Source organism: Fusarium poae, chromosome 2 (genome assembly GCF_019609905.1).
Source record: "Fusarium poae strain DAOMC 252244 chromosome 2, whole genome shotgun sequence".
Lineage (NCBI taxonomy): Eukaryota > Fungi > Ascomycota > Sordariomycetes > Hypocreales > Nectriaceae > Fusarium > Fusarium poae.
Genome location: NC_058400.1, coordinates 198,944 through 224,237, shown reverse-complemented (window position 1 = coordinate 224,237; position 25,294 = coordinate 198,944). Strand labels below are relative to the sequence as shown.

The 25,294-nt window shown below is 47.9% G+C and overlaps 9 protein-coding genes across 9 annotated transcripts; 5 read left to right on the top strand and 4 right to left on the bottom strand.

The window, feature by feature from the left end:
• Positions 1-547: 547 nt before the first annotated feature.
• On the top strand, positions 548-999 carry FPOAC1_003994 (uncharacterized protein; the record flags this gene model as incomplete). Its single annotated transcript, XM_044848549.1, has 2 exons — positions 548-900; positions 984-999. The coding sequence occupies 2 exons, from the start codon at positions 548-550 to the stop codon at positions 997-999; spliced, it is 369 nt and encodes a 122-aa protein (XP_044707259.1).
• A 1,534-nt stretch (positions 1,000-2,533) lies between these two features.
• FPOAC1_003993 (uncharacterized protein) lies at positions 2,534-2,960 on the top strand (the record flags this gene model as incomplete). Its single annotated transcript, XM_044848548.1, has 2 exons — positions 2,534-2,904; positions 2,957-2,960. The coding sequence occupies 2 exons, from the start codon at positions 2,534-2,536 to the stop codon at positions 2,958-2,960; spliced, it is 375 nt and encodes a 124-aa protein (XP_044707258.1).
• Positions 2,961-9,478: 6,518 nt separating this feature from the next.
• On the top strand, positions 9,479-10,542 carry FPOAC1_003992 (uncharacterized protein; the record flags this gene model as incomplete). The annotated part of the gene is made up of 3 exons (XM_044848547.1): positions 9,479-9,494; positions 9,654-10,054; positions 10,234-10,542. The coding sequence occupies 3 exons, from the start codon at positions 9,479-9,481 to the stop codon at positions 10,540-10,542; spliced, it is 726 nt and encodes a 241-aa protein (XP_044707257.1).
• Positions 10,543-12,387: 1,845 nt separating this feature from the next.
• FPOAC1_003991 (uncharacterized protein) lies at positions 12,388-12,803 on the bottom strand (the record flags this gene model as incomplete). The annotated part of the gene is made up of 2 exons (XM_044848546.1): positions 12,388-12,452; positions 12,500-12,803. The coding sequence occupies 2 exons, from the start codon at positions 12,801-12,803 to the stop codon at positions 12,388-12,390; spliced, it is 369 nt and encodes a 122-aa protein (XP_044707256.1).
• Positions 12,804-14,064: 1,261 nt separating this feature from the next.
• FPOAC1_003990 (uncharacterized protein) lies at positions 14,065-15,175 on the top strand (the record flags this gene model as incomplete). The annotated part of the gene is made up of 2 exons (XM_044848545.1): positions 14,065-14,408; positions 14,464-15,175. 2 exons carry the CDS (start codon positions 14,065-14,067, stop codon positions 15,173-15,175), a joined length of 1,056 nt encoding a protein of 351 aa, XP_044707255.1.
• Positions 15,176-15,627: 452 nt separating this feature from the next.
• On the bottom strand, positions 15,628-16,643 carry FPOAC1_003989 (uncharacterized protein; the record flags this gene model as incomplete). Its single annotated transcript, XM_044848544.1, has 3 exons — positions 15,628-16,012; positions 16,116-16,296; positions 16,358-16,643. 3 exons carry the CDS (start codon positions 16,641-16,643, stop codon positions 15,628-15,630), a joined length of 852 nt encoding a protein of 283 aa, XP_044707254.1.
• Positions 16,644-17,213: 570 nt separating this feature from the next.
• On the top strand, positions 17,214-19,030 carry FPOAC1_003988 (uncharacterized protein; the record flags this gene model as incomplete). The annotated part of the gene is made up of 6 exons (XM_044848543.1): positions 17,214-17,507; positions 17,544-17,821; positions 17,881-18,064; positions 18,118-18,271; positions 18,348-18,668; positions 18,726-19,030. The coding sequence occupies 6 exons, from the start codon at positions 17,214-17,216 to the stop codon at positions 19,028-19,030; spliced, it is 1,536 nt and encodes a 511-aa protein (XP_044707253.1).
• A 1,418-nt stretch (positions 19,031-20,448) lies between these two features.
• On the bottom strand, positions 20,449-21,901 carry FPOAC1_003987 (uncharacterized protein; the record flags this gene model as incomplete). The annotated part of the gene is made up of 3 exons (XM_044848542.1): positions 20,449-20,628; positions 20,678-20,880; positions 21,313-21,901. The coding sequence occupies 3 exons, from the start codon at positions 21,899-21,901 to the stop codon at positions 20,449-20,451; spliced, it is 972 nt and encodes a 323-aa protein (XP_044707252.1).
• A 2,147-nt stretch (positions 21,902-24,048) lies between these two features.
• On the bottom strand, positions 24,049-24,491 carry FPOAC1_003986 (uncharacterized protein; the record flags this gene model as incomplete). Its single annotated transcript, XM_044848541.1, has 2 exons — positions 24,049-24,398; positions 24,473-24,491. The coding sequence occupies 2 exons, from the start codon at positions 24,489-24,491 to the stop codon at positions 24,049-24,051; spliced, it is 369 nt and encodes a 122-aa protein (XP_044707251.1).
• Positions 24,492-25,294: the final 803 nt, after the last annotated feature.

Sequence of the window (25,294 nt, the reverse complement as noted above, 5' to 3'; positions counted from 1 at the left end):
AAGACTACCAGACGTCAAATCGACCTCGAATTCTATTTTCAATTGACTATAAACTCTTCCCTCAATAAATAAAATCCTCCAGCGTCTTTTAAAAAGATCCATTACATCGAAAGCTATCGATTCATCAACTTTTTTTTTATTCATCCACGTGGTTGATTTACTGGGAATTTTTTAACGTGTTATTGGACCCGCCCGCCATTTTCGCCAACACTTACACGACGCCGCCCCAACCCGCACCCTCCACGCATTACTGATATATGACCCTACTGTACAAAGGACTGCGTGTAATTTACTAAATTACACACTTTTCGTCCGTGCGCTGATTGATTGTTCCGCGCTCAGTGTGGTTTTCGACAGGGGTCTGTGAAAACTAACCCGTATGATTTTGGGCAATTCTGCCATCATATCACGCTTATCTTCCCTCACCGCCTACCCAAAACATCACGACACCCCACTTCTCGTCCCAATTTCACCATATTACTTTTCCACTAACAATACGAAACCCCTTTACAAAACTGTTGCGCATCGCAAACACTACGCCACGGCGATGGCGCCTGCATCTGCTCTTCATCGTCACCAATCATCTCTCGAAAGCATCATTGATTTCTCTGCACAGCCTCCCTTAGGACCTGGTCTACGCCTCTCAGCCAGCCGTCGATTCTACCAGATAGTCAACCATTTCGATGCTTCTGGCAGCGGCAACAACGGTGAATACGACCGTATAAAACTTGTCCGCCTCACCTACGAATATGCGCGATCTGAAGAATCCAAGGGCAACTTCCTGAGTGCGTTCTTCCAGTCCGCGGCTCTTCCCATGGATGGGGAGGAGGCCATCGATTTGGGCGATGCAGACCTGGAGGCCAAGCTCCGCACTTCCCTGTTCAACTTCGCCGAGTATCTGTTTGACAATTTCTTTTTGCCATGTATGGTCTTCTGACTTTTCTTCGTCTGCCGTTTATCTCTAACCATCTTTGCTCTCACAGTGAAGGCTTCTACTAAGAAGACCCCCCAACCTTCGCCTGCAACCCATTCCGCAGTCCAAAGAACCCAGTCAGAAGGGCAAAATTTTGCCGGAACGCCAGAACGGGTGTCAGCTCTCCGCGGTGCCTGTCTGGTCCGCGATCGCCATCGTTGCGTCATATCGCGCCGGTTTGACCAGAACGAGGCATTTAAACGCATGAGCAGATATGGTGATGAGGCTCGGGACGACGATGGAATCTCTCTTGCAGGGGGAAGCTTTTGACGCTCTCGAGGTGGCACATATCCTGCCACATTCACTTACACAGGTCAACGCAAGCTTACAATTAGTATGAACTCTCACTTGACAAAGCTCCCTCCTTGCTAAGTACTTTCCTCTAGGACCCTTCCAAGGAAGCTGCACTAGCGATTCTCAATATGTTCGACAGCGGTGCTGCATTCCTAATTGAAGGCACCGATATTGATCGACCTCGCAATGCCATGACCCTAACACATAGCCTGCATATGTGGTTCGGCGACTTCCGAATCTTTTTCGAGTCCATTGACCAGCAAGCACATACCTATCGAATCAACACCTTCCTCCCACCGGGGCTCTTGGGGGGCCTCCTCCCTGTCACTCGAACACTCCATCTCACAGAAACCCGAAGTATAGACCCTCCTTCGCCTCGCCTACTCGCCATCCACAGTGCGATTGCCCATATTCTGCACCTCTCTGCAGCAGGGGACTACATCGATAAAATGCTGCAAGATATGGAGGAAAATGGCGTTCAGGAGGATGGTTCTACTGAGCTGGATCGTTTGGTAAAGCTTCGACTGAATGGATGGTCAGTCAGCGAAGTCAGTGGCTAGACTCAAGGGTTAAGCCATGACACCTACTTACTTCAGTATGCCAGTTGTTCAAGCGAAACAACCAGTTGGGAGTGATAGAGATATTTGCAGAATGAGGAGGTAAAGGAGCGATTATGATGTTGAATTTGGCACAATACTCTCTGGAAGCAAAGGCGCCATGCCCGGTGAAGCCATCTAGAATAAGGAGTCGATAAATCCCGTCAACCTGATCATGAGAAATCGGTGGCACATCATATTTGATGTACTCACGCACGGGATCTTGTAGATATGCATTGCAACCAAACCACTCTTCACGATTTAGTCACGGGCTCGTAACTATAGCAGACTTTCCCCATGAGTGACTGTTAAAATGAACCGCCCACTCGAACCTGACCCTACTCAAGAATGTAGACTAGAAATGCGCCGCATTTCCACTTCTGCACCAATCTGAATCTCCATTTTCTTACCCCGAATTTCCCCTCTGGAAATGCGGCGTATTTCCATCTGGGGCCTGTAAACCGAGAACGCGAAATGCGCCGCGTTTCTTCCATGAAAGCCCGTGCCAACCATGTAGACGACGGCGCTCTTAAACTTTACAGCATGTAGTAATTTCGGTTGCATCGATTAGGAGGAAGGAAGCAGCAATCAAGGTCTCTCTTTATTCTTGGCTAAATGTGGCTTCATAGAGAGTATCCGATCCTCTTGCTGCCTTCTCAACTTTATCAATATGACAGGCCTCGCGACGTACACTGATGCTATTGTCACATTGCCGCCGAGTCGGTTCCAAAAGCTCGAGAGTCTCGGCTTGTACTGCAATTCGCCAGAGCCAGCAATAATCTGTATCGAATGCGGCTTCGCCATTAACCCTACGCGCGCGCCACGTCACCCAGGCGACAAGCATCATATACTTAAGTCTGCCCTCCGTGGTTTGAAGCCTCTAATCTATTCTCTCAACCTTCCAAACCCAGAGACACTCCCACTGCGACCAAACGGCTCGCCGCTTCACCCAAACCTTACGGTATACGAGGGTTCGGCCTGTAAACATTGTGGTCTTCGCCAGGGTTCGGATCAATTCAACGAGCATCAATATAACACCTCGTTGATAGATAATAGATGATTACGTAATGACAGGTGGGTTGATTGATAGAAGTTGATAAACAAACGACATTGATTGATAGATGTTGGTATCCGTTGATAGGTGTTGCACCCATATTTGCTGACAAGCCAAGCCTCTAGCTGTTAATCCTCAGATTCTTCGACATCTGGTATCATGTTGCCCGTCCACTTCAACATTGGATCAAGATCCTGGATCACACCAGCGTGGTACCAGCCAGTGCTGGATAGCCACGCGTGTTGTTTCATACTGTTTCATATGAAACTGAAACAGTCCTTGGACCCGGATTCGTATGAAACAGTAACTCCCCCAGTTTCATATGTTTCAGTCGGTTTCATATGTTTCATATACGCCCGATGACTCCCAAATATCTTAGTACTTAACCAAGAAAATTTCGCAAACCAAATGCCTTCAACGCAGTTAGAAACTTGCTAATAGTAAATATGTGTCGCATATCACCACTAGGTTCGTGTGACTGGATATAAAACGCGGCCCGTACTTTAGAGTCGTGTCTCTGGTTTCACATCCGGCTTGTCGCATCAAGGACTCCAATCCTAACTACACGAGCTTAAATAGCTATGCCTGAACACATGGCTGTTTAATTTCGTCTGTTCTTTAGATAATTCTTATCAGTTGACTGGTGCCATCACTGACCCCTGTGGAATTAATTGTCCGACAACATGTCATCAGCCTCGCCCGCCCCCTTGTCATCGGAGCCTTCTGATGAGCTCTTGGGGTCTGCTTCTCCTGGTTCTCCCGTTCCCGCGAAGCACACATTGGATCACTCTCTCTCTGATCGGGCTGACAAGCGCGCCAAAGGCCGTACGAACAAAAGCACTTGGAACGAGGCGCGTGGCCCTTATGAAGAGAGAGGGGAGAAAGCTCGCGATACCTCATACCACGAAATTTGGTACTGCAAGCACTGCGACTCCACGAAAAAGCCTAATTCGATAACGACGAACCTGAGTCGAGCCCGCAAGCACCTGCGGGACTTTCATGGCATCCGGGTGATAGAGCATGTGGAAAGGTCGGATCTGAAGAAGCAGCAACATGGCACCATTACGGACTTGTTCGGAAGGCAGGAGGAACGTCAAGCCAGTCGAGACCTTACTGAGGAAAAATATTTGGCAAACGCTATTAATATTCCTGAATTCGAGGAAGCACTCGCCAGGCTTCTTGCGGTTCGCAATATCGCCCACACATTCATCGAGTACCCCGAGTTTCATGCTGTTATACTCTCCTGCAACTATATGGCCCGGGACGTCCTCCTACGCAGCCGCAGAGCGGTGCCGAAGCTTCTCAAAAAGACTTTCGCTCAACACAAACAAGGGCTCGTCAAGAAGCTTCATAATTCTCTCTCATCTATGGTCCACTTCACCATTGACATGTGGACCTCATCGGAACAGAAGGCGGCATACCAGGCAATCGTGGTCCATTTTGTAGATGCGGAGACGAGAGGAGTCGCTCAAGCGTTATTGTCACTGCGCGAGTTCAAAGGAAGCCACAACGGGAAATTGCAAGCCAAGGCTTTCCTGGAGGTTGTCGAAGAGTACGATCTCAGAGGAAAGGTTGGCTACTTTACGATGGATAACCACGACGCTAACGACACTATGCTTGACGATATCGCAAAAGAGATTGATGGTTTAGATCCGGTTGCCAGGCGACTACGCTGCAGTGGCCACATCATGAACCTCATCGTTCAAGCCTTCCTCTTTCGGAGTAAAGCAAAGAAGATTCAAGAGGATGAGAGAGAGGGGATTGATGAGGCGTATGAGCGGCTGTGCAGGCTATCCGAAAGAGAAGAAGGGGGCATTATTACGAAGGCACAAGCTACCGAGGAATGGCGGGAGTTTAGTGTTCTGGGGAAACTCCACAACTTGTGCATATATTCAAGGAGCTCTACCAGCATTTACAACGACTTCAAGGCCGAGATTGGCAGGGCCTTGCCGAGGGACAATGACACACGTTGGAATTCATGGTTTCGCCTCATTGACGTGGCAATTGAGAATCGGGCAAAGTTCATGGATTGGATTCAAGAAAATCATGCTAAAATCGAGAAAGATGCACTGGACCACAACGACTGGAACGAACTAGGAGATATTCATGCGTTCTTACAAGTATTCCACCAGATCTCGGTGCGCCAAGGCCGGGAGAATACACTCGATGAAGTTCTCTCCCATATGGACTTCCTCCATCATCACTTCACGCGGACTAAAAACCGGGCTTTCAGTGGCCCACGCTTCTACGTGCGCTTTCACGTGGCTTGGCTAAAGTTCGAGAAGTATTACCAGCTTACCGAACAAGCCCCAGTGTACGTGGCCGGTATTCTCCTCCACCCAGCACTCCGAAAGAGCTATCTGAGTGAGCAGTGGAAGAGAAACCCAGCCTGGGTCAGCAATGCCGTGAAGGCTGTAAGGAAGATCTGGTCCACAGACTACAAGAGCTACCAGCTCCCAGATGAACAACAGGAGAAAGAGCAAGAACTCGATGAGTTTGATCGCTGGAGGCAGAAGGTGTACAGCACAGCGAGTGAGGTGAAGGATGAATTCGACCGCTTTATTTATGTAAGTAATTTGAAGCCTTCTAATGGCCTGGTTTTGATGATACTTCGCAGGGCTCACAGGTTGGGATTGGACAACAAACGGCCTTACAGTGGTGGCTTTAACCGACGCAGCGAGAGAATTTCCCCCTCCTCTGCCGTATGGCTATTGACATATTCTGCATCCCCCCAATGTCTACGGAAGCAGAGCGAATCTTCTCAGGCGCAAGACGGCAGGTTAGATGGGATAGAAGTAGGATGTCTGCCAAAATGGTAGAGGCATGTGAGTGCATTAAAAGTTGGATAAGTGTTCCAAAGGGAAAGAGCAGGCCGCTCCTTGCAGGGGTGTTTAGAGAAGCGGAGGATATCGACGCGGCTGTAAGGATACTCCAAGAAGATATAGAGATGAGTAAGGGGGCAGAAAGTGATGGCGAGCCTAGGGAATTGGTAGTGTAGGTAGGCAGACAATGCCAAACATCTTTGGGGTACTTGGAGATAAGGTGCATATCGATGCCGAGCTTGTCAAAAAATTGGACTGCAACTGGATATTGCTTCGTATGAAACTGAAACCAGTTCATATGAAACTGAAACTATACTGACGTCCGGTGTCATGAAACTGAAACTCCCCCCAGTTTCAGTTTCATAGCGTGGCTATCCAACACTGGTACCAGCTCCGGATGGTCTGACAGAGTGAAAGAGTATCGGCATGCAGTCGGTTGCGCAGAGGAACCACCATGTGACCGGTGACGCTAAACAGACGCTCGACCTCAGCACTCATGGGAAGTACAGTGTGTAGATCTAGAGCCATGCGTGATAGCCGAGGGTATTTTTGCCTTCTCTTGTGCCAGTAAAGACGCGGGTCCTCCACATGCTTATCGCCTGCAGCGTGATCATGCTCCCATAGTTCAAACTCATCCGGCTCCAGTTGCCGCTGGCGACGCACATGGTGACAAGGAGGCTGACGTTTGCCCGCTGACGTCTCGCCTTTGCTTTTTGAAGTTTGTGAATTTGTTGGTCGAAAGACGAAGGGCTTTCCTAGGCGGCTCGAGGACGTCTTCAGCGTCAATCGGCAAATCTTTGTACTGTTCACGCCATAGGCGGTACACCTATTGCCTCGCTGCGTCGATCCAGTTGGGGTGATCTTCGTACCACCCGTCGAAAGCGTCCCAACGTTTCCCAGGATTCAGAACCGCGGTAGCGTAGATCAATGGTGATTCACCCACCTTCGCGTAGTAGGAATCGAGCTTCTTCCACGCATTGTTGACGTTCACGACCAAATGATCACCTTCAGGAAGACCTGCCACGATGCCCTTCGCAGTCTCGAGGCCGTCGAGGAGAAACTCATATGCATCAAGGATTTCCCAACTTGCGCCATGAATCTGGTCAATGGCTTCCTCGCCAAGGCTTCGCTGTTTCTCGCGAGACTGGGAGTCGCCCTGCAGGGATTTGATGACAAGCTCAAAATTGAGAAGGATGTCATGGAGAGCTTGTATTGCCTCCCAATCACTCTCTTCCAGCCTATTGCCTTCCTGGAGAAAGTAGGGTTCTCTGACGCCCTTCCTCAAGTTGCCGCATCTTGTTCGGTTCTCAGAGTCGAAATGTGCCCTAGCCTCGAATATGAAGGTATCGTAAAAAGGCTTTAGTCGAAGCGCGCGTTGCATCATGTAGAATTGCGAAAGCCATCGGGTGGCATTGTCGGTGACAACCTTAACTGGTTTATGGGCTTTGAACCCAGAGTCTTCTGCTGCCTCTCGAATGCGGTGCTCCTGGGCCGAGATAAGCTTCCTCGTCCATAGGTCTGACCGATTGACTTCTTGACAGAAGTTGTGAAGCTTCCCAATGGGTCCTCTCTTCCTCCACTGCTCGTGTTCGCGCTGCACAGTAAGCAGGCCATCGTTAACATCCCGCTCGAAAGACTCATAATCTTGGCCGAAAAGAAGGGCCTTTACAACCAAATTTATAACATGACCCAGGCAGCGAACTCTGCGCTCTGGCCAATGAAAGCCCAGGGCATCCCCGATTTCCGCCAAAGCCGTATCGTTGTTCGATGCATTGTCGACAGTGAAATATCCGATCTTCTTCTCGATATCGTAGGAGCTGATGACTTCGAGAACCGCAGCGGCGATATTCTTCCCAGTATGCCTGCCATCCATTTCAGGCAGACCAAGCACAATTTTGTGGGGTTGTGCCTGTCGGTCGCGATATACCTACGGCACTGACACCATAGAGTGAGAGGCCGTTTGTTGAAGTCCAGCCATCAAAAGCAAGATGAACTTGACCAGGGCTCTCCTGAAGCGTCTTGGCTACCAGCCCCTTGTTTTTCTCGTATTCGCGAAACGCAATCGCCCGCACGCTCTTGTCGCTGATGTGCGCGCGTTGGATGCCGACCGAAGGGCTGAGATACTCGAGGACTTCGCGAAGAAAGGGATGTTGCGCGGTGCGGAAGGGCAGGTTGGCGCTGACCATCCACTTGACCATCTTGCGTTGGAACTCCTCCTTGTTGAAAGAGGCAACCAGTCGATTCGCCATAGCTTGCTGATTCGCGTCGTTGACGTCGAGGCCAAAGAACGAAACGACCGACATCTGATCCGCCATGTCATGTGGACGTTTCAGAGTATTCGGTACGGTTCGCTTCGCGCTCGCGTTGCGCACGTTGTGGAAGCTCGAGAGATGTAGCTCAACGTTGCTGAGGTTTCGAGCGTCGTAGTGTGAGGGTCGAAGGTCTCGCTTCTTAACGCAAAAGCCGCAGACCCATGTGGCACTGTTGCCCGCCTTTGAGATATCGAAGCCGAACTTCCATACCCATTGTCTTGTAGATGACCTGGGTTCACTGAGGGTGTAGCCTTTGAATCGTTCGAAGACGAAATCATGATCCTCGTCAGTAAGGTCCAGGGGGTCAGAACCTGTAAAGTTGGCATCATGAGCGTGGGGATGAGGGGAGGCTGATTTGCTTCGCAAAGGCGTTGACGGTGTGGATGATGGAGCAATGGTGGCCGAGCTCTGCATTTCGTCAGGTGGTTGCTGTTGGCGAACGCGTCAACGACGCGTCTCGTTGCGCGCGAAATATCTTGCCTCGGTCCGCCCACCTACCCTGCAGTCCGCCGTCAACAAACATCAACTTCATCAACGTTGATGCCATCTCGTTGAATTGATATGTCTTGGCGAGTAATGAAATTGATTGATAGATATTGAAACATCTCTGACGCCCGTTGATTGATGGTTGATGCTCGTTGAATTGATCCGAACCCTGGTACAACGTCATTGACGCAGTACTGTATTGTCTTGGCGTCTAACGGGCGGCGGGTGAAGATGTCGTTGGGCATGAGAGCCTTCACCTCCCTCTTGGTTTTGATCCAGCGATGGACCTCCATGACCTTTAGTCCCAGATCCTTCTCGACGCATGCGTCAAGCCCGCGGACATAGGTCTTGCCACCGGCGCGGGAGGCATTCTCGAGGAGCTGTATGTCTGTGACGCCCTTGAGACGGACCTGGTAGTGGGCGCAGAGGGCGTCGGCGTCATTGCGTACATCCCAGAGACATTTAGGTATGTGGGGATCTTCAAGGATGGCCTTGAGAGTCTTTCCGTTGGCACTGGATGTAGTGAAAGCGGAGTTTCCGAGAGTCTGGATGTCGATCAGACTTATTACTCGTGTGGGGTGGATGAGTACGGTTATGAGGGAGAGGGTTCCGTTGCGGCTGAGGCTTTTGCCCTCAAGGTCCAGATAGAGCGTGCCAGACGGAGGGATCGAGGAGATGAAGACCAGGAGGTCTGGAAGGGAGGAGATCAAGGTTGGGGACGGCGTAGGGGTAGCCATACCTCATGTAAAGGGCGCACCTTGCTGGTAATTTAGTATGTCGAGTTTGTTAGTTTCCTTTGCGTCGCGAATTGCTAAACATTAGGTTTTGCGTCTTCATTGTGCGCTTTGTGACGCCCATGCCCCAATATTCGCCACTGCGGGGCTGGCTCGGGCTACCCCGCTTGTATCAGACCAATCATTCTTAGCCAGTCCCACAGCCCCATGTTGACCGGCAAAGGTCCGATGACGTCGCTCACGCAGCCATGGCCGTTTATTAAAAATATTCCAGTAACGTACATGATAAGCGGGTGCAACAGACAAGCGAGTGCAACAAAAAATCCCGCAATTTACATCTTCTCAACTTAATCAATTAATTTTCAACCACCAAATACGTCAGACCCAAATATTGAGGCTAGGATTCTTCTTGCACTGCGTGCCCTTCAAAATGATCCAAAATTAAGTCTCCGACGCGCCGCAGGCATCTACCAGGTCCGTTATTGGACTTTATATCGCCGACAGAAGGGTATCCTTTCTACGCGTGATTCTATCCCAAAATCACGCAAACTATCTGATCTAGAAGAACAGATCATAGTTCAGTTCATTCTCGATCTGGATTCGCGAGGGTTTCCCCCGCGACTGCGTTGTGTTGAGGAGATGGCTAACCGATTGCTCGCCGACCGCGAGACGCCGCCTGTCGGCAAGCGCTGGGCCTCTAACTTCGTCAAGCGACACAAAGACCTCAAGACGCATTTCCCCCGTAAATATGTGTTGAATAGTGTCAAAAGGAAGCTCATGGAAGTAGCTTGAAAAGGCTATTGTCATCAAAGATGACAGTTGCCACCTATTGCCACAGGCTTAGCAAGCAGCTTCTAGTTGATTCCACATAGCACAGAAAAGACATATAGAGCTTGCTTTACACCTCAAGTAGCAGGAGGAACAACATAATTCACCTCAATATCTGACAATATGACTACCAGAGAGCCAAATGTGAAGATCCGACCATTATTCGCAACTGGTTTAGGCTCGTAGCAAATGTAATTGCGAAGTATGGCATCCGACCTGATGAAATCTACAACTTTGACGAGACTGGCTTTATGATGGGCGTTATTGCGAGCGGAATGGTCGTCACAGGTGCTGAAAGGCGTGGAAGACCAAAATCAGTGCAGCCTGGAAACCGGGAATGGATTACAGTCATTCAGGCGATCAATGCCGAGGGCCAAGCGATCCCGCCGTTCATCATAGGTGCGGGCCAATATCACCGCGCCCACTTGTTACGACCCAACTAATCTCCACCCACGTGAGATAACATACCCCACGTTTTCCACCACTTAGAATAGACCTACCCTATACAAGTCGAACGGACCCCATTCGACTTGCATGACGAACAGAGTCGAACTGACCTCGTTCGACCTGCATAACCTCACGTATATATACATTCGCTTAGCACTAGATAGTACGATGGTCTACCAGCTATCTGTTACGATCGGCCCCTATAGGCAGCTGTAAGCACCACTGTAATCGCTAGCATAGTGATTATGGCCCGATCTTTTGCCCTGTGGCTTAGCGGTTAGGTGCAACCGTTACAGCAAGGACCTGTCAGATAGTTGTCGCTATGTCTATGGAAGAATATAGCGATTAATTTTACTTAATTAATAGTCTGTTGTGTTTTTATCGCTATTTCTATCTTAGATGTTGGGATGTTGTGTTGCACTCGCTTGTCTGTTGCACCCGCTTATCATGTACGTTAATTGTTTTTATTTTCTGACTTTGGCAAGCCCTAATTCTCGTTGAACCTCGCAGATTTTTATTCCTTTGATCCGTTCCATCTCTCGACTGTATGCCGTCGAGTAACTGCGGTAGAGCGTCGCGTATCTCCTGCAACGTCAGTTCTTGTTGTTTTGCAGCTTTCCCTTCCTTCCTCTGGTTCCAAAACTGCCATAGCCCGAGTAATACTGGCCCGCCTGTCTTGGCAATTTCATAAGCCTTCTCTGGGTCAAGGGTCCTAATAATTCGAATGGCAATAGCGAGACTCATCTCGGCAGTTATTGCGCCCAGGCAACTAGAGTTGGTTTGGTCCCTACCTACTAGGATTTCGTGCTGTGGTCTAGAATTTCCAAGTGCTGATTCACCCCTGGAGTGATCTGTTCAATGCTTACCATACTCAGCCTGCTTTGTACCTCTACTGCCTGTGACGGTTGTGATTCCCAAGGGATAAACTAGTCCGTACTAGGTTTATGTTGGCAGATGCGTAGGGCGTTGTCACTGAGCGGTAGCGAAGTGTCACGTCTCTTAATAATGAATAGTGCGGGTAAGGCGTATTCAGGTAAAGAAGTTTTGTTGATAGCTAGTGAGCTAAGTTCTATCTAGTGCTAAGAGAATGTATATATACTTGGAGGTATGCAAATCGAACGAGGTCGGTTCGACAATATGCAAGTCGAATGGCGTGCGCTTGACAATATGCAAGTCGAATGGCGTGCATTCGACTTCTACAGGGTAGGTAGTTGATGATTGGAGCGAAAAGTGGGGTGCTTATTCCGCGTGCATAAGGACCTGTTGGTCGTAACACTACCCACTCTTGCGCGTGCAGGCAAAACTAGAGTAGTGTTATGACCGAGCTAGCAGTTGTTCTGCAACGTGCACATGCTAGCTCTGGCTTTCCTGGTCCAGGGCTGCGGTAGATCATTTTGAAGAATGAGGTCGACTCCATTAGATCTGTTAGCCTTCTAAATCCATAGGTGCGAGGGTCAAAATCCGGATGCCACCTCGTGATAAGAGACCCGACCTTTGAAAGAACGGCCCATCCCTCTTCATCTGCTGCTACTTCGACGGCGTCCCACAGAGGGTCAATCATCTCATTAACTTCCCGAGTTTCAATCGTCAAGGAGCCAGCGGCTAAAGAATGCCAATTCAAGAGTCGATATTTAAATGCAATATTAAGCATATACATGGCATCTAAGCGACGATGGAGCGTTTCATTGTCATCCTATACTATGACATTATAAACTTACAGATGGAAATCCAAACTTCAATTCAGCAATTTTAGCCCACCTAAATCCAAAGTTTCTATCTCACTCTGGAGATACTTGATCGCGAGACGCAATGTTTCTTTACCCCCATAGCAAGCACCACTCTCAACATGCTGTGCCAAACCGCTCACGGTCGAGAATGTTTTTGGAGGTTTCCTTGTGCTGCTGCCCTTCGTCAAGGTCAATGGACAATGGAACGATATCTCATCTGGCATACTCAGGACCACGGTTGTTGGGAGTGTCTTGGAATGAAAGCCTGACGATAAGTGTTGCTGGAGGGCCCCAGGACCGAATGTGCGCGTACGTCTGCGTGGGCAAAGGGGACATCGAGTAAACCCATTTGCACCACCCAATCGCCGGTTGACTGCTTGAATGAGATCTGAAACATCCGGAACACTTGAATATGGAGTTTGCATAGGCGATGGATAGGATTCAAAGAATTCCGTAGATGTAGGAGTCAGCAGTGGACTGCTTGTTGACGATGTCGAAGTCTCAGACACGTCGTCGTCCAAAAGTCGCATGGTTGAGCCTTGGGTTGTGATGATCCCTCTTACGTCGTTCTTTATAATGGCTGCATTTAACTGCGCCTTTCCTATCTTTGACGGACAAGTTCCGCTTTCCAAGTGATGCAGCTGCGCCGACGGGCAATCAAATGTTTTCTTGCATTTACCACTCGCTAGACATTTGATGTGGCATAATGGCTGGTGTCGAATCGAGGCTTTGTGCTGTTTCAATGCAGCCCTGCTGTGGAAGGTCTTTCTGCACATGTCGCATCCTGTACGCTTTTGGGATGCTTTACGTGGATGTGCTGGGCTGTCCTGAAGATGCTGTGAAAGACTTTCCTCTGTATTGAAATCACGTTTGCAGTCGCAACAGCGAAACTGATTTGGGAGCGGCAGCATTTTCAGGAAGAAGCGTTAGATAGTGAAGGTCTCTTAAAGAAAAAAAGGAGCAGAACGTCAATAACAAGGAGGAGAGACCAATGGGAAATATTTGAATTCATAAGTTGGAGGGGGGGAAGACAAAGTGATGATGCCAGTATGACACGTTGAATAGTATACGATATTTTGAGTTTATATGTTGCTTTGCACATACTGTGTAGTAAAACTAGCTTCTACTGTAAGGGTGCACATGCATACACCAAAACTGGGAAGGCCTGGACACCCAATCTCAATCGGTTGTTACGGCCAAAATTGACCACGTAACTTAAGTTACACCACAAAAACCTTACGTCATCACCAATCACACCAGGCGTCATATGCCTTGCAATCAAGCTTGCTGCCCTTCTTCGTCCTGTATGTCTTACTACCCCTCCCTGCTCGGCGCTCAATCCAAGACGGAGTCAATAGCTTCCGAAACTAACACAGCATAATTCAGGGATGACTACAGTGGTCGGAGTAGTCACGGCCTGTTATTTGTTATCCATGGGGGATGAAAATATGCAGCTGATTCCTTTTTCATCCATGCCGATACGGCCGATTAACCAACAATCGTATTTCGACAAATCATAATGGACAATTCTTTTCCCAAGTGAAGGGAAGGGAGATAATATGAAAAGCGCATATACCCCGCGAAAGAAATTGCCACTATACGGACTACCTACCATTCGTCTTGTTTGATGTTTGGTATATGCGGTGTTCGCCATGTCCCCAAGCTGCTGATCCTTCTTACGGCCAACAAAAGCTTTCACCAACCCTCACCAATTCACCAAATCGAACCGTCTCGACCGAAAGATCGAACGTTGGACGGCTTTGGCCCTGTAAATTCACTCGTTACATACATATGCAATATTCTAGGGCCGATCGTCAGGCTGTCTACCGTTCTTCCCGATGCAAACAAATTTTCTCCATCCCCGAAAACTTGGCTCTGCGTAAGCAGAAAGCGATAAGAGCAGTGGTGAAAAGGCACAATCTCACAGTCTCAAACCTCTCTCGTGAGAAGCTCGTTCAGATCTTACAGTGTTTGCTTCAGGAAGGCGCTTTCGGGTCATATTATACTACCCATACCATCTTTTCGGCACCCGCTTTGGCGCCAGTGGTACGGCAAGAGCCCCAAGCGGCCACCAGACCTTTAGAGGCCGATCGAAATCAATGCATCATGGAAGAGCACAGGGCGTGGATGAAAGAGTAAATAATCTCGGGTGACTTGCTTACTGGAAACACCTTGCTGATGCTTATGCAGTCTCTTCCATACAGGAAGATACTCCGACATAGACCTCATATCAGACACTAAACTGTATAGAGCACATCGCTCTATCATTTGCTCCATGTCTCCTGTTATAGACCGATCCTGCAACTTTAACGCTGCCAAGCATGATCGGGCTGGGCTAGAGCTGAACAAGTCCGATCACGGCACTGCCAAGGCTTCATTCAACTTTGGAGATGCCGACCCTGAGGCAGTAGATTGTCTGATACAGTTCTTCTATATGTGGGATTATGAAGTCAACCCTTCTCCAGCTGGTGATGTCCTCGACAAGGACAAACCTCGGGGAGACATTGACGATTCACCTGTCGCAGATGATGAAACAATTGCTCTTGAGGCTCGACGCCTGCTTCTTCATGCCAAGATATTTACACTTGCGCACATATACGACGTTCCCCGACTCAGAGATCTGAGTGTAAAGAAACTACGGGAAGTGGCTGGGCGGCAATGGAGATCGACTTATCTGTTGGACGCGGCACGAGAAGCATATGCCGCTACTCCACCCGACGTCCTGGAGATGCGGAAAGCTATAGTACAAACATTCTTTGATAACCGGGCGCTTTTAGACGAATATTACGTCCGAGAGTTTCTGCTAGAAATGCCTCATCTGACACTGGATATCATGCTGCACATGAATAACCCTCTATCGTCATTTGGGAGCTCTGGGCATGGCTTACTTAGGTGGCAATGACGTATTCACTCTGATCTAAATATTTAAATGAATGAATTTACGTGCACTGCTATATTTTATACCTAATCTTCCTAAACTTTGTTTGATCACATTGTTGACTTCGGACTGTTCACTCTTGCACCTTTGGCAAACGAAGTAACGTCCAATGGGGTCTGTGTCAGGTCCGCGACCAGCTTCTTCAGCGGCTATCCGCGAGCCCGATGTCTGGTAGGACGCCTTTGGCTTGTCTCATGGCTGTAAATACGTCGCGCTCGATAGAATCTCGAAGATTTGTTAGGCCCTCCTTTAGATGGCACTGCACTTCTTCTTCCTGCTGCTCCAATGAGGATCAAGTTGATTGTTATTATAACCTTATATTCAGCCCTACTAGGTTTAAATCGGGTCACCAAGATCCACTCTACTGGGGTTGTTTTGGTCATTAATTACTAGGTTAAACGAGCTCAAGCACTCCTTTATTCAATAGTGTAAATACGAGTATCATTGCGATATCCAGCAGCAAGATATGAGTTTTGAGGTGCATGTCGGATATTGGCAGACACATCGTCTCCATCCATCCCATCTTCAGGCCTGAACAGATCTAACACAGAAAACCAGTAACTTTTAAAAGAAGTACAATCTTCCTTCTCGGGCGCACGATGCTGAAGTCGGTTCCTTAAAGATGTCACAATTCTTAGACATCTCTCTAAAGCTGTCGTCCGAAGGTATCCGTAGGTTCCACGATAGGATGATTTCGCCATGCAGTACCCTCCAACCAGAGCTCCAGCCAGAGCTCCAGTGCCCCAAATCTGGTCGTGATTCTTACTGGCAATAAAGCAGGATCCCGAAAAAATAGTCAGACTATATGAATGGCTCATCCACATTGGTTAGTGAGTAGGTCTCTAGCTTGTTTCATAACAAAAGACGAATTTTGCTTCTGGAAGGGTCAAAAGGGACTACTAACGACGTTACTGCTTTGACAAAATGACTTCCAACCTCAGCTGTACTCGAATTGCTGGACTTAAGTATGTTGAGGATGTTCTCCATAGCAATTAGGTCACGGGTGGCTTTGTCATATTCGACCTTGAGCCGCCACGGGCACTGGCTATTTCTGTTCACATCGTGCTGGCCAAGACAAACAACATCTTCCATAGCCAAATTAGCGAAGGTCTCATCTAAACGTGTATTTCCGGGCGTCTAGCTCACCCTGACGTTCCATCACTGTGATTTCACCATCTGGGCCCTCGAGAGAGTACAAACATTCGCTCACTTTATTGAGATGATACTCTGCGGATCGCTTCTTAGAACTGAAGTCTTGCCATATTGACTCATCTCCGAAGCCGTGATAGCTCTGAGGTACCTGCTGATAATCGTGGGCCGCTCTCGTAACGACCCCGCTATCCGAAGCCGAAGCAGCATGGTGGCGGTTCATGTCCCCTCTTTCGTTGGACAGTGCCATGTCAGGTGGAAAAGAGCGCATCAACGGCTCCATTGCAGGAATATCGGATATGGATATAATCAGCGTAACAACTTGAACTCTTTCTTGAAGAGGGTAACTCTCTACAGGATACGGCAGCCTTGATTTTTCAATACCATGCGTCACACCGTTATGCTCATCGGAATTCGTGTGAAGCACGTGCCCATGGCTGACCACCAACCATTATTGCACATATGTTTCACCCAACATAACTACTCCAGTGATCTCATAGGGTCAGAAGCCAAGCCACACTTCTATTCCATCACCTATAACAAGCGGTGAACAAGCGGTGAACAAGCGGTGAACAAGCGGTGAACAAGCGGTGAACAAGCGGTGAACAAGCGATTGGACAACAAGTAAGCTATAACTTCCCAACAAAACCACTGTGCCGACATACAGGAGGGCGAGCTGTAGGCTCTGGTACAGGAGGGAGATTGTATTGTACGGCATATTACATGCTCCCTTATGTTACAAGTGGGAGCTCTTCCCTTTGCGATTACCCAATACTATATCTGAAGACAGAGCTTTAATTCAAGTCGAATCGTCTCCTTGTGCTTTCAGTCATTCAAAATTCTGTTTCTTGAGATGAAAGATCAACTTCCCAGTTACCAAGACGCCCTGAACGTGTCTCCTTCCAACCCGAATGAATTGCTACTTATTCGACTACAGGTCTGGCACTTCTTTGACGTCGGTAGATCGCCCATCCTCAACCGCCAGTTTGCCAGATCTTTCAGGCAATCTAATCTTGCTCATTGGACCGTACGGGAAGTTCACGTCACTGAGCCTAACGACATGGCCAGTCGTGATACCTTCGTCCCAGTTCAAGTAATAGCTGTCCTCCTAGTCCCTGTCCATGCAAGACAAGAAAAGTCAGGCTTGGTTCGTAACTGCTAATATGTTTCTCGCTTTCTCAAGGTCGACTTTCAACACAAACGCTTCACCGATGGTGATCCCCGCGGGAGGGCTCAGTACCATGTGCGGGGCCTCTTCAGACGCATCGCCCCGGCGCTCGTGTTCCGATTTTTTCTTGGGACCGGAAGCAAGCCACTTTTCATGAGCCTAGTTCCTCTAAATGTACCACAAGATCGGAGGAGTAAATATGAACAACTGTTCGCCATAAGTCAGCTGAAGATCAACGTTCAACAGTTCCTCAGACCTGCGCAACTTGATGAAATCGACGCTATTGCAGCTCTGTATGTATCTCCGGTCGTCACAAGACGATGTTCTGTCATACCATCGCTAATCTTACAAGGCTTTCTACTGCTACTGATGCCCTATCGGCATTATCATTTATTGTTGACTTTTTCATAATGATGCATGCCGAACAGACAAATCAATCGCAGTTCACCTCAATACCCACAAGCGCCGCATCTCTTGTCTTCGGTTTAGCTGAATTATTCAATAGTATTCAGAGAATTGCTCCGATGGTCAATGAGGTGGGCACTGCTAAATGTGTCTGTTGATCTTTAAAGCATCTAACGATTTAAAGTTACAACAATCATACGAACGTAGCATGATACTTGCTGCAGTGGATGAGCCAGAAAGATTAAATGCCTGGCAACAAGCTGCCGACCCATTTTTACAGCACCAAACCAAGTTTTCTCGTATAGCGACAACCCTTCAAAGAATAAAACGTGGTGAAGGTACGTATATATCTCTTTGTTTTTTTTCAAAAGGGTTCCTTTCTGTGGAACGACTTGCTAAGTGGACGATACCCAGCCGTCACCCCGCAAGTGTTGTACACAACAGCTCTAGACCTCCATGCTAGTAGCTTGGAATTCACTAGAGTAAGAAGCCGCTTGAATCCACAATTAGTCACTGAGCTGGAAACATACAAGGGCATGGAGAAGTGGCCAAAGAATTTTACCGGTGCTGGTATCGTGAGCGCGGGGGCTGGAGCTATCCTTCTGGGGTGCATTGCATCAAACCCCTTAGGTTGGGCTGTCGCTACTGCATTTTTGGGTTTAGGTACCCTATCAACAGGCACTGGAGGCTACCAATGGATGAAAGTGTCCAATAAGAGGAAAGCAATCCGTAAGGGTAAGCTTCTCTTTGTTTGAATAAGCATACATCAGCTACATTCTGACGCCCGAGTAGTTCAACAAGACCTTAGAGACCTAGCCAGCGTTTTCAATGAGGTCCGGCATGATATCGCTGCATTCATGTGCAGGACAGTGCTTGGTATTGAGCTAGACCATCTAGGTGATGCAGAGAAGAGAACCTTCCTGGAAAGTTTTGCGGTTGATGTCGATGCACTTCATTACCAAGGTTATCGCGAAAGCCTTGTTACGAGTGGGATTGATAAAGTCCTCAAGTATTACGATGATTTGACCACGGACTTCCGTCAAATGGTAAGGCATTGTGGGCTTGACATTGATATCACAGAGACTGATCAACGATAAGCGATTGGAATATTACATTAGTTATCCAATAGATTATCTATAGATTAATGCAAATTATACTTGCTGAACATAAAATGACTTAGCTAGCAAAGGGACTGAAGGCATAATTAACTCAACAAATTGTATACAGGAATAGGGTAGTCTAGGTTGGTATGGATAAAAAGTGAACAATGCGACGCGCTTTAGTTCAACATTGGTACAGTAGGCAAGGGATGGGCTCGGTTGTTGGTGGTTGATACTGTAATCGAGATAACTCGACCTGACTTTGTAGCACATTTGGTATCACTTTAATATCTTCCACCAGTCTCCGCCGAGTTTCCAGGTCTATTCCAGGATGCTTTTTTGGCAAGGTGAGTGGCATTTTCGCAAGCCAAGTAAGCATATTGGCACTCCTGACAAATAAGAATTCGATACTCAGACAGAAGCATAAATGGGTATATAGGGTTAGAAGAACCGAGCTCCGTTATAGGCTTGAGTGCTATAGTCTGACAGATATCTTCGAAAGGAGTTAAAATATAATAAGTTGTCAGTTAGATCTTAATTTATTGTGGTAGACGCTGATAGACAGTAGTTAAGACTCGATGCATTGCTAATCAAGTGTTGTCTTGCCTAAATGTATCACTGAGCACCAATTAGAAATCTAAGTTAACCCCTGTTAAAGTTAAGTCTACCCTAACGCTAGTCCATTTTTTGAAATTTAAGTCTAACTTACCCATTATTAAAAATCAAGTCAACCCCCTGTAAAGCGGGGTAAATTAAATCAATTAGTTATACAACAAATGATTTTGGACTGTAACACTAGGGGCAAGCAAAAGAAACAGTAGAGCACTTCCTCTTCCGATGTGTAAAATGGATGGTACAGCGCAAGGAGATGATGCGTCAATGTGTAGAGGAAAAGCGCGGCAACCTCTCCTTTCATTTGGGGGGCAAAGCTGCATCAGACGGACAAAAGTGGACACCGAACATGGAAGCAGTACGCCACAATGCGTTTCGCGATCGCCACAGGTCGCCTGGAACAGAGATGACAACAACATTACTACTACCCTATCGACCATAAAATTATACCTACCGACAACCACTACCCTGGACAACCAGACGCAGGCACCGCTTCAGCCGCCGAAGATAGGAAACTGAACACTTGGAGGAATTGGGCTTCAAGTTGACCTGCTATTATTACTAACAATTATGGGGATCAAGGAGACAAGTGACGACCAGGCTGGAAAGAACAAGACAAGAACCACATGGGCTTGGCGAGAGCAAGGCAATAACTAGCGAAATGTATGTATTTTTAGCTCATAGAGCCCTCTGGGCAATGGCCTACCGGGCGTAATAGACTTGTGTGTGTGTGTGTGTGTGTATGGCAGTACTGTGTATCTCGAATCATCGTAGAATAATTCTTTTTCATAGTATTTGAAGGGTTAGCTACCTACAGCGGGTATTTCGTCATTCCCGGGATCTACCAAACCTGGAAGATGTTTCTTATACCACGGCCATAGCGTATCTAAGGTCCATGCCCGTAACTTTTGCAAACCAGCAAGAACCTGGAAAACACCAGCCACAGTCCCGGTATTTCCGAACGGGATACCTTTATGAACATTCTGTGATGATAGGTCAGTAAAGTTCCTTGCAAATAGAGTATTCACTTACCGTCCGTACTCCTGTCCTTGTCATAATAACAAGCGACCAAGTCTCTCCATTCACAACCACGCCTGGAATAAAGTCTAGTTCTTTTACGGCCTCGATACCAGAGATGGAGATGAGAAATTCCCATTGTGCCGCCGTCCACAGACCGAGTTGTTGCTCGCCTTTGGCAATATCGCCACCGTAACGCTTAGTCTCGATGCTGAATGCTATAGGAAGTAATTGATTCGACGTCCAATTATGGGAAGGCATTCTGCTGGCGGTAAAGCATGGCAGTGATTCGTAGATATTGTCGCTGGGAAGAAGACGGATGATGTAGTCGACGCGGCTCGCTGGTTCGGAAAATCGGTGGTATTGGAGATTCATACTTGTGGTTATACTGGGGGTATGGTTAGTGAGTTGAATTGCTAGTTGAGAGTCTCCCTACCATGGCATAAAATCGCATTGGTCTTGGCTTGACTCGTCGCACATGTCATGAATAAACATATCGAGTAACCGTGAATGCACGAGATTGTTCCACGCTCCCTCGTCCTGGAGTTGGCTTGTACAAGTATTCGAGTGCTTAGCAATTCGTTGTGCGAGCCGGACCAAGTCCCTACCACAAGGCTTATCAAACCCGTTGTTGTCATCATAAAACATACTGTCCTCCACATCTTCAATCTCTAATTCTGCAAGCGTTTGCTGAATACTCTTTGGCATGAATGATCGCCATTTGCTGATTTGCTTGAACGCTTTTGTGAGGTTTTTGGCACCTTGGGCTCCATGTGCTAATTCGTTTGGTCGCACAAGTTGATGCCCGTCAGGTCCAACCAGTGGCCACATCTTCATGGGTGATGCGGATCCTCTTGACCGCTTACTATCACGCGAATATGAGCTTCCTGATTGTGATGAGGTACTGGAGTTTCTGCTGCCATCCCCCGATCTCGTTTGGCGGATATTGGGTCTTGGCGTATCTTCGTTATCAGTGTCGAGTTGGCTTGATGGCTCGCCCTCGGCTAATCGCTTCTTGGTCGGCGTTGCTATGCCCCGCATTGCTACTCCTCGTGTTTGTGAGGCCGGCGGAGACAGAAGTTGGCGGCGCTTCGGTTGCGAACAGCTCGATGCAGATGATCGTCGTCGTTTTGTCGCGGTCAAACGTCCGACGAGCGCTGGGGTGTCAAAATCCTGGGGTTGAATTGGACAATCCAGGAGCCAGGAAGTGACTTGGCTCACTGATGTGTCGAAGTTCATGAGGTGCTGGTCTGCGGGCAAACGCAGTAATGGCGAATTGAATCTTGGTGAGATTGAGTGAGTGAAGATGACGCTATTGTTGTTTTTGTCGATGGATCTTGGTAGTCATGGGAACGTGCTGACTCATCATGCTGGTTTCTTCGGGGCCCCATAGGGACACGCCTAGGCGCCTCTCCACTTCTGCACGCGTAGGCGTGCGGATTATGTCAGCCCCCAATTTGGCACAACTCCACAACTGCATTTCTCAGGGGCTGCGGCTATTGCTGCCACTGCTAACCACAACTGTAGTTTTCAGGGGTTACCGTTATAGCGCAGACGGCATTTTCTAATAATGTGCTTCCGCCAGAGGGCACATACAACTCGCAAGAGGCTCTACTCACAGCTATCAATAAATGGGCAGCACCAAGAGGATACGCATTCATAACTGGGAGATCGTCGCAATCAACCAGCGGCAGGCAGATTATCACATACGCATATGATCGATAGTGTCGGCCACCAAGCGCCTCAAGGGACCGCCAGCGCAAGACTACTACGCAAGGAACCAACTGCCGGTTCTCTATCATCGCAAAGGAATCCCTAGATAAGACGACTTGGTCTTTAAGGCATCGTCCGGATCCACAATTTTCTTCACACAACCATAAACCAAGTTGGCACAAATCGGCGCACCCAGTCCATCGGCAGCTCTCAGATATAGACAGGTCAACAATCAGCCGCCTTACGAACGCTGGTACAGCACCAAAAGATATCAGGACTTATATTCGCCAGAACTCAAATACCATTACAACCCAGCAAGATATCTACAACCATATTGCAGATAGCAAACGAGAGCTCTATAAGGGTCAGAGCACTATACATACTTTTGCTAACCAGCTAGACAAGGAAGAGTTCTGGAACCGGATGCAGCTTAACTCAGATAACCGAATCACGGCAGTGTTGTTCGCCCATCCGGAGTCATTGGCATACTTGAAGGCTTACCCAGATCTACTTTTCTTAGACTGCACATACAAAACGAACAAATACGGAATGCCGCTGCTTAATATGATTAATATTAATGCCTGTCAGCAATCCTTCTGTATCGCCTTCGCATTCCTTAATAGCGAGGCTAAGCAGGACTTCATATGGGCCTTAGACCGGCTCAGGTCCCTATATAAACTCTGCAACACAAGGTTTCCATCTATTATTCTAACTGACCGTAATAAGGCCTATATGAACGCTGTAGAGAGCTGCTTTCCGTCTTAGATCTCTCTGCTATGCCTATGGCATGCAAATAAGGCGGTCCTCCGCTATTGCCAGCTAACATTCATACACCTTAAGCAAGGGTCTAAGGCCTATCAGCAAGGTCTAAGCGATTGGAATGACTTTTTCAACCACTGGCATTCAATTATAAGGTCATCAGATGAACATGCATTTGACCAGCGCATACAAGAGCTTGAAAAGCGCTATCTGCCTCAATATCTCAAAGAGGTTAGCTACATCAAGTCCAACTGGCTCAATCCGTACAAAAAAAAGCTCATTAAGGCCTAGGTCAACCAGCACCCTCACTTTAGCAATATGGTCACCTTACGGGTTAAGGGTATCCATAGGCTCCTTAAGAGCCACCTCAAGAAATCTACGCTAGATCTCTTTAAGGCGTGGAGAGCTATAAAACATGCGCTTCTTAATCAATTATCTGAGCTGCAATCCAACCAAGTCAGGCAGCAAATGCGAATACCAATTGAGCTCTCTGGATCACTATATAGTGCCATACGTAGCTGGATATCTCACGAGGCTTTACGCAAAGTTAAAGAACAGCGGAAGCGGCTTATGAAAGAAGACTTGCCTAGTTATACCGGTACGTTCTCTCAATCCCACGGCCTCCCTTGCGCCCACACTCTCAAGGCTCTACAAGAGCAAGGCCAAACCCTTCGCTTAGAGCATTTTCACTCGCATTAGCATTTAATTCGTCATAGTATTCATCAGGTGCTATTGGAGCCTCGACACCGATCTGATCGAATAGCTGCCAATTCTACCACAAGTAAATCGCAATCGAGCACTCAGAGAGAGCCAAGTGCATTTGAGGCAGTCCAGGCAGCAGCGCAGCCAAAAGCACGACCTACATGCAGTAGATGCCACAAATTAGGACACAAGATAACGTCAAAGGCATGCCCTCAACGGTACAAGGGGATTTTATATTTATCATCATCGTCAGCACAGGTAGAAGAAGCAATGCCAGTGGCACTCTCGCCAGCATTATCCGGGGAAGCACGACCAGCAGCAGCAGTATCTACATCTATATCATCTTTACAGGAAGGGGAACCACTGAAAAACCCGTCATCAGGATTATCCGGACACGCTGGGTCTGGCAGGGATAACACTAGCTGCATTATCGTTAGTATAGAGACAGCAGCATCATCGGCAGTGTCATCAGCAAAACCATCGACACAGGGAGGGACGTCGCCAATAGCATCATCTTCAACAGCATCAGTGGCGCCGACACTAAGATATGATGACCCACAAGCTATCTATCGGAGATATATTGCTGCTCGAGATGATTAGTATAAGGCGCAGCCTCATGGGAGCGTCAAAACTAACCAGCAGTATCGGAGGGCATTAGGTCTACCTTTGCGGTATAACAAAGCAAGCTACCAGTGGTGTCTTAAATTAGAGTAAGAAAGAGATTATAGCGTACCTAGATTAGAGTAAAGCAGAAGATAATCGGGTGGAGGCTCAGGTAGCGGCAGAGATAGAAAGCAATCCTTTTTCTAGCAGAAGAGGCATACGCAACATCTGGAAGGCGGCCAAGAATGATAGAAAAGAGCAGCGGGAATTATATTCAGCTTAATAATTAGGAATTCATTGCCGTTCTGAATCTCGGGATTCTAAAACCCGCCAGCCTCAAAACTCGAAATGCAGTTGTAGAGTTGTGCCAAATTGGGGGCTAACATAATCCGCACGCCTACGCGTGCAGAAGTGGAGAGGCGCCTAGGCGTGTCCCTATGGGGCCCCATGATTTTGCTATTGCTTACTAAACCTGACATATCTATCAGGCGTCGTCTAGGCGCACAGGACCTGTGTGCTCGGGGCACAGCCCCCCCTGACTAAGCATTCATCATTTATGGGCGGCACCTAGGTGCCCAAATAACCTTGGGCATCCCCCCTAGGGCACGCAATATTATTGGCTCAAAATTCCCCACACTTTGACAAAGCACTAAAGCCTCAGATTGTGTTAAGACATTTGCTTCATCGACTCAACTACAACACCGTCATTGATACCTGGAGATGATATTGCATGGGAATTAAACGTATCTGGACCAAAGAATATAGTCACTTCCTATCTAATAATCAAGTCGTTTTGCGCGCTGAATTGACATGTGTGCTGTGCTGTCGACTCTGCAACGCTCCGTGGACCTATAG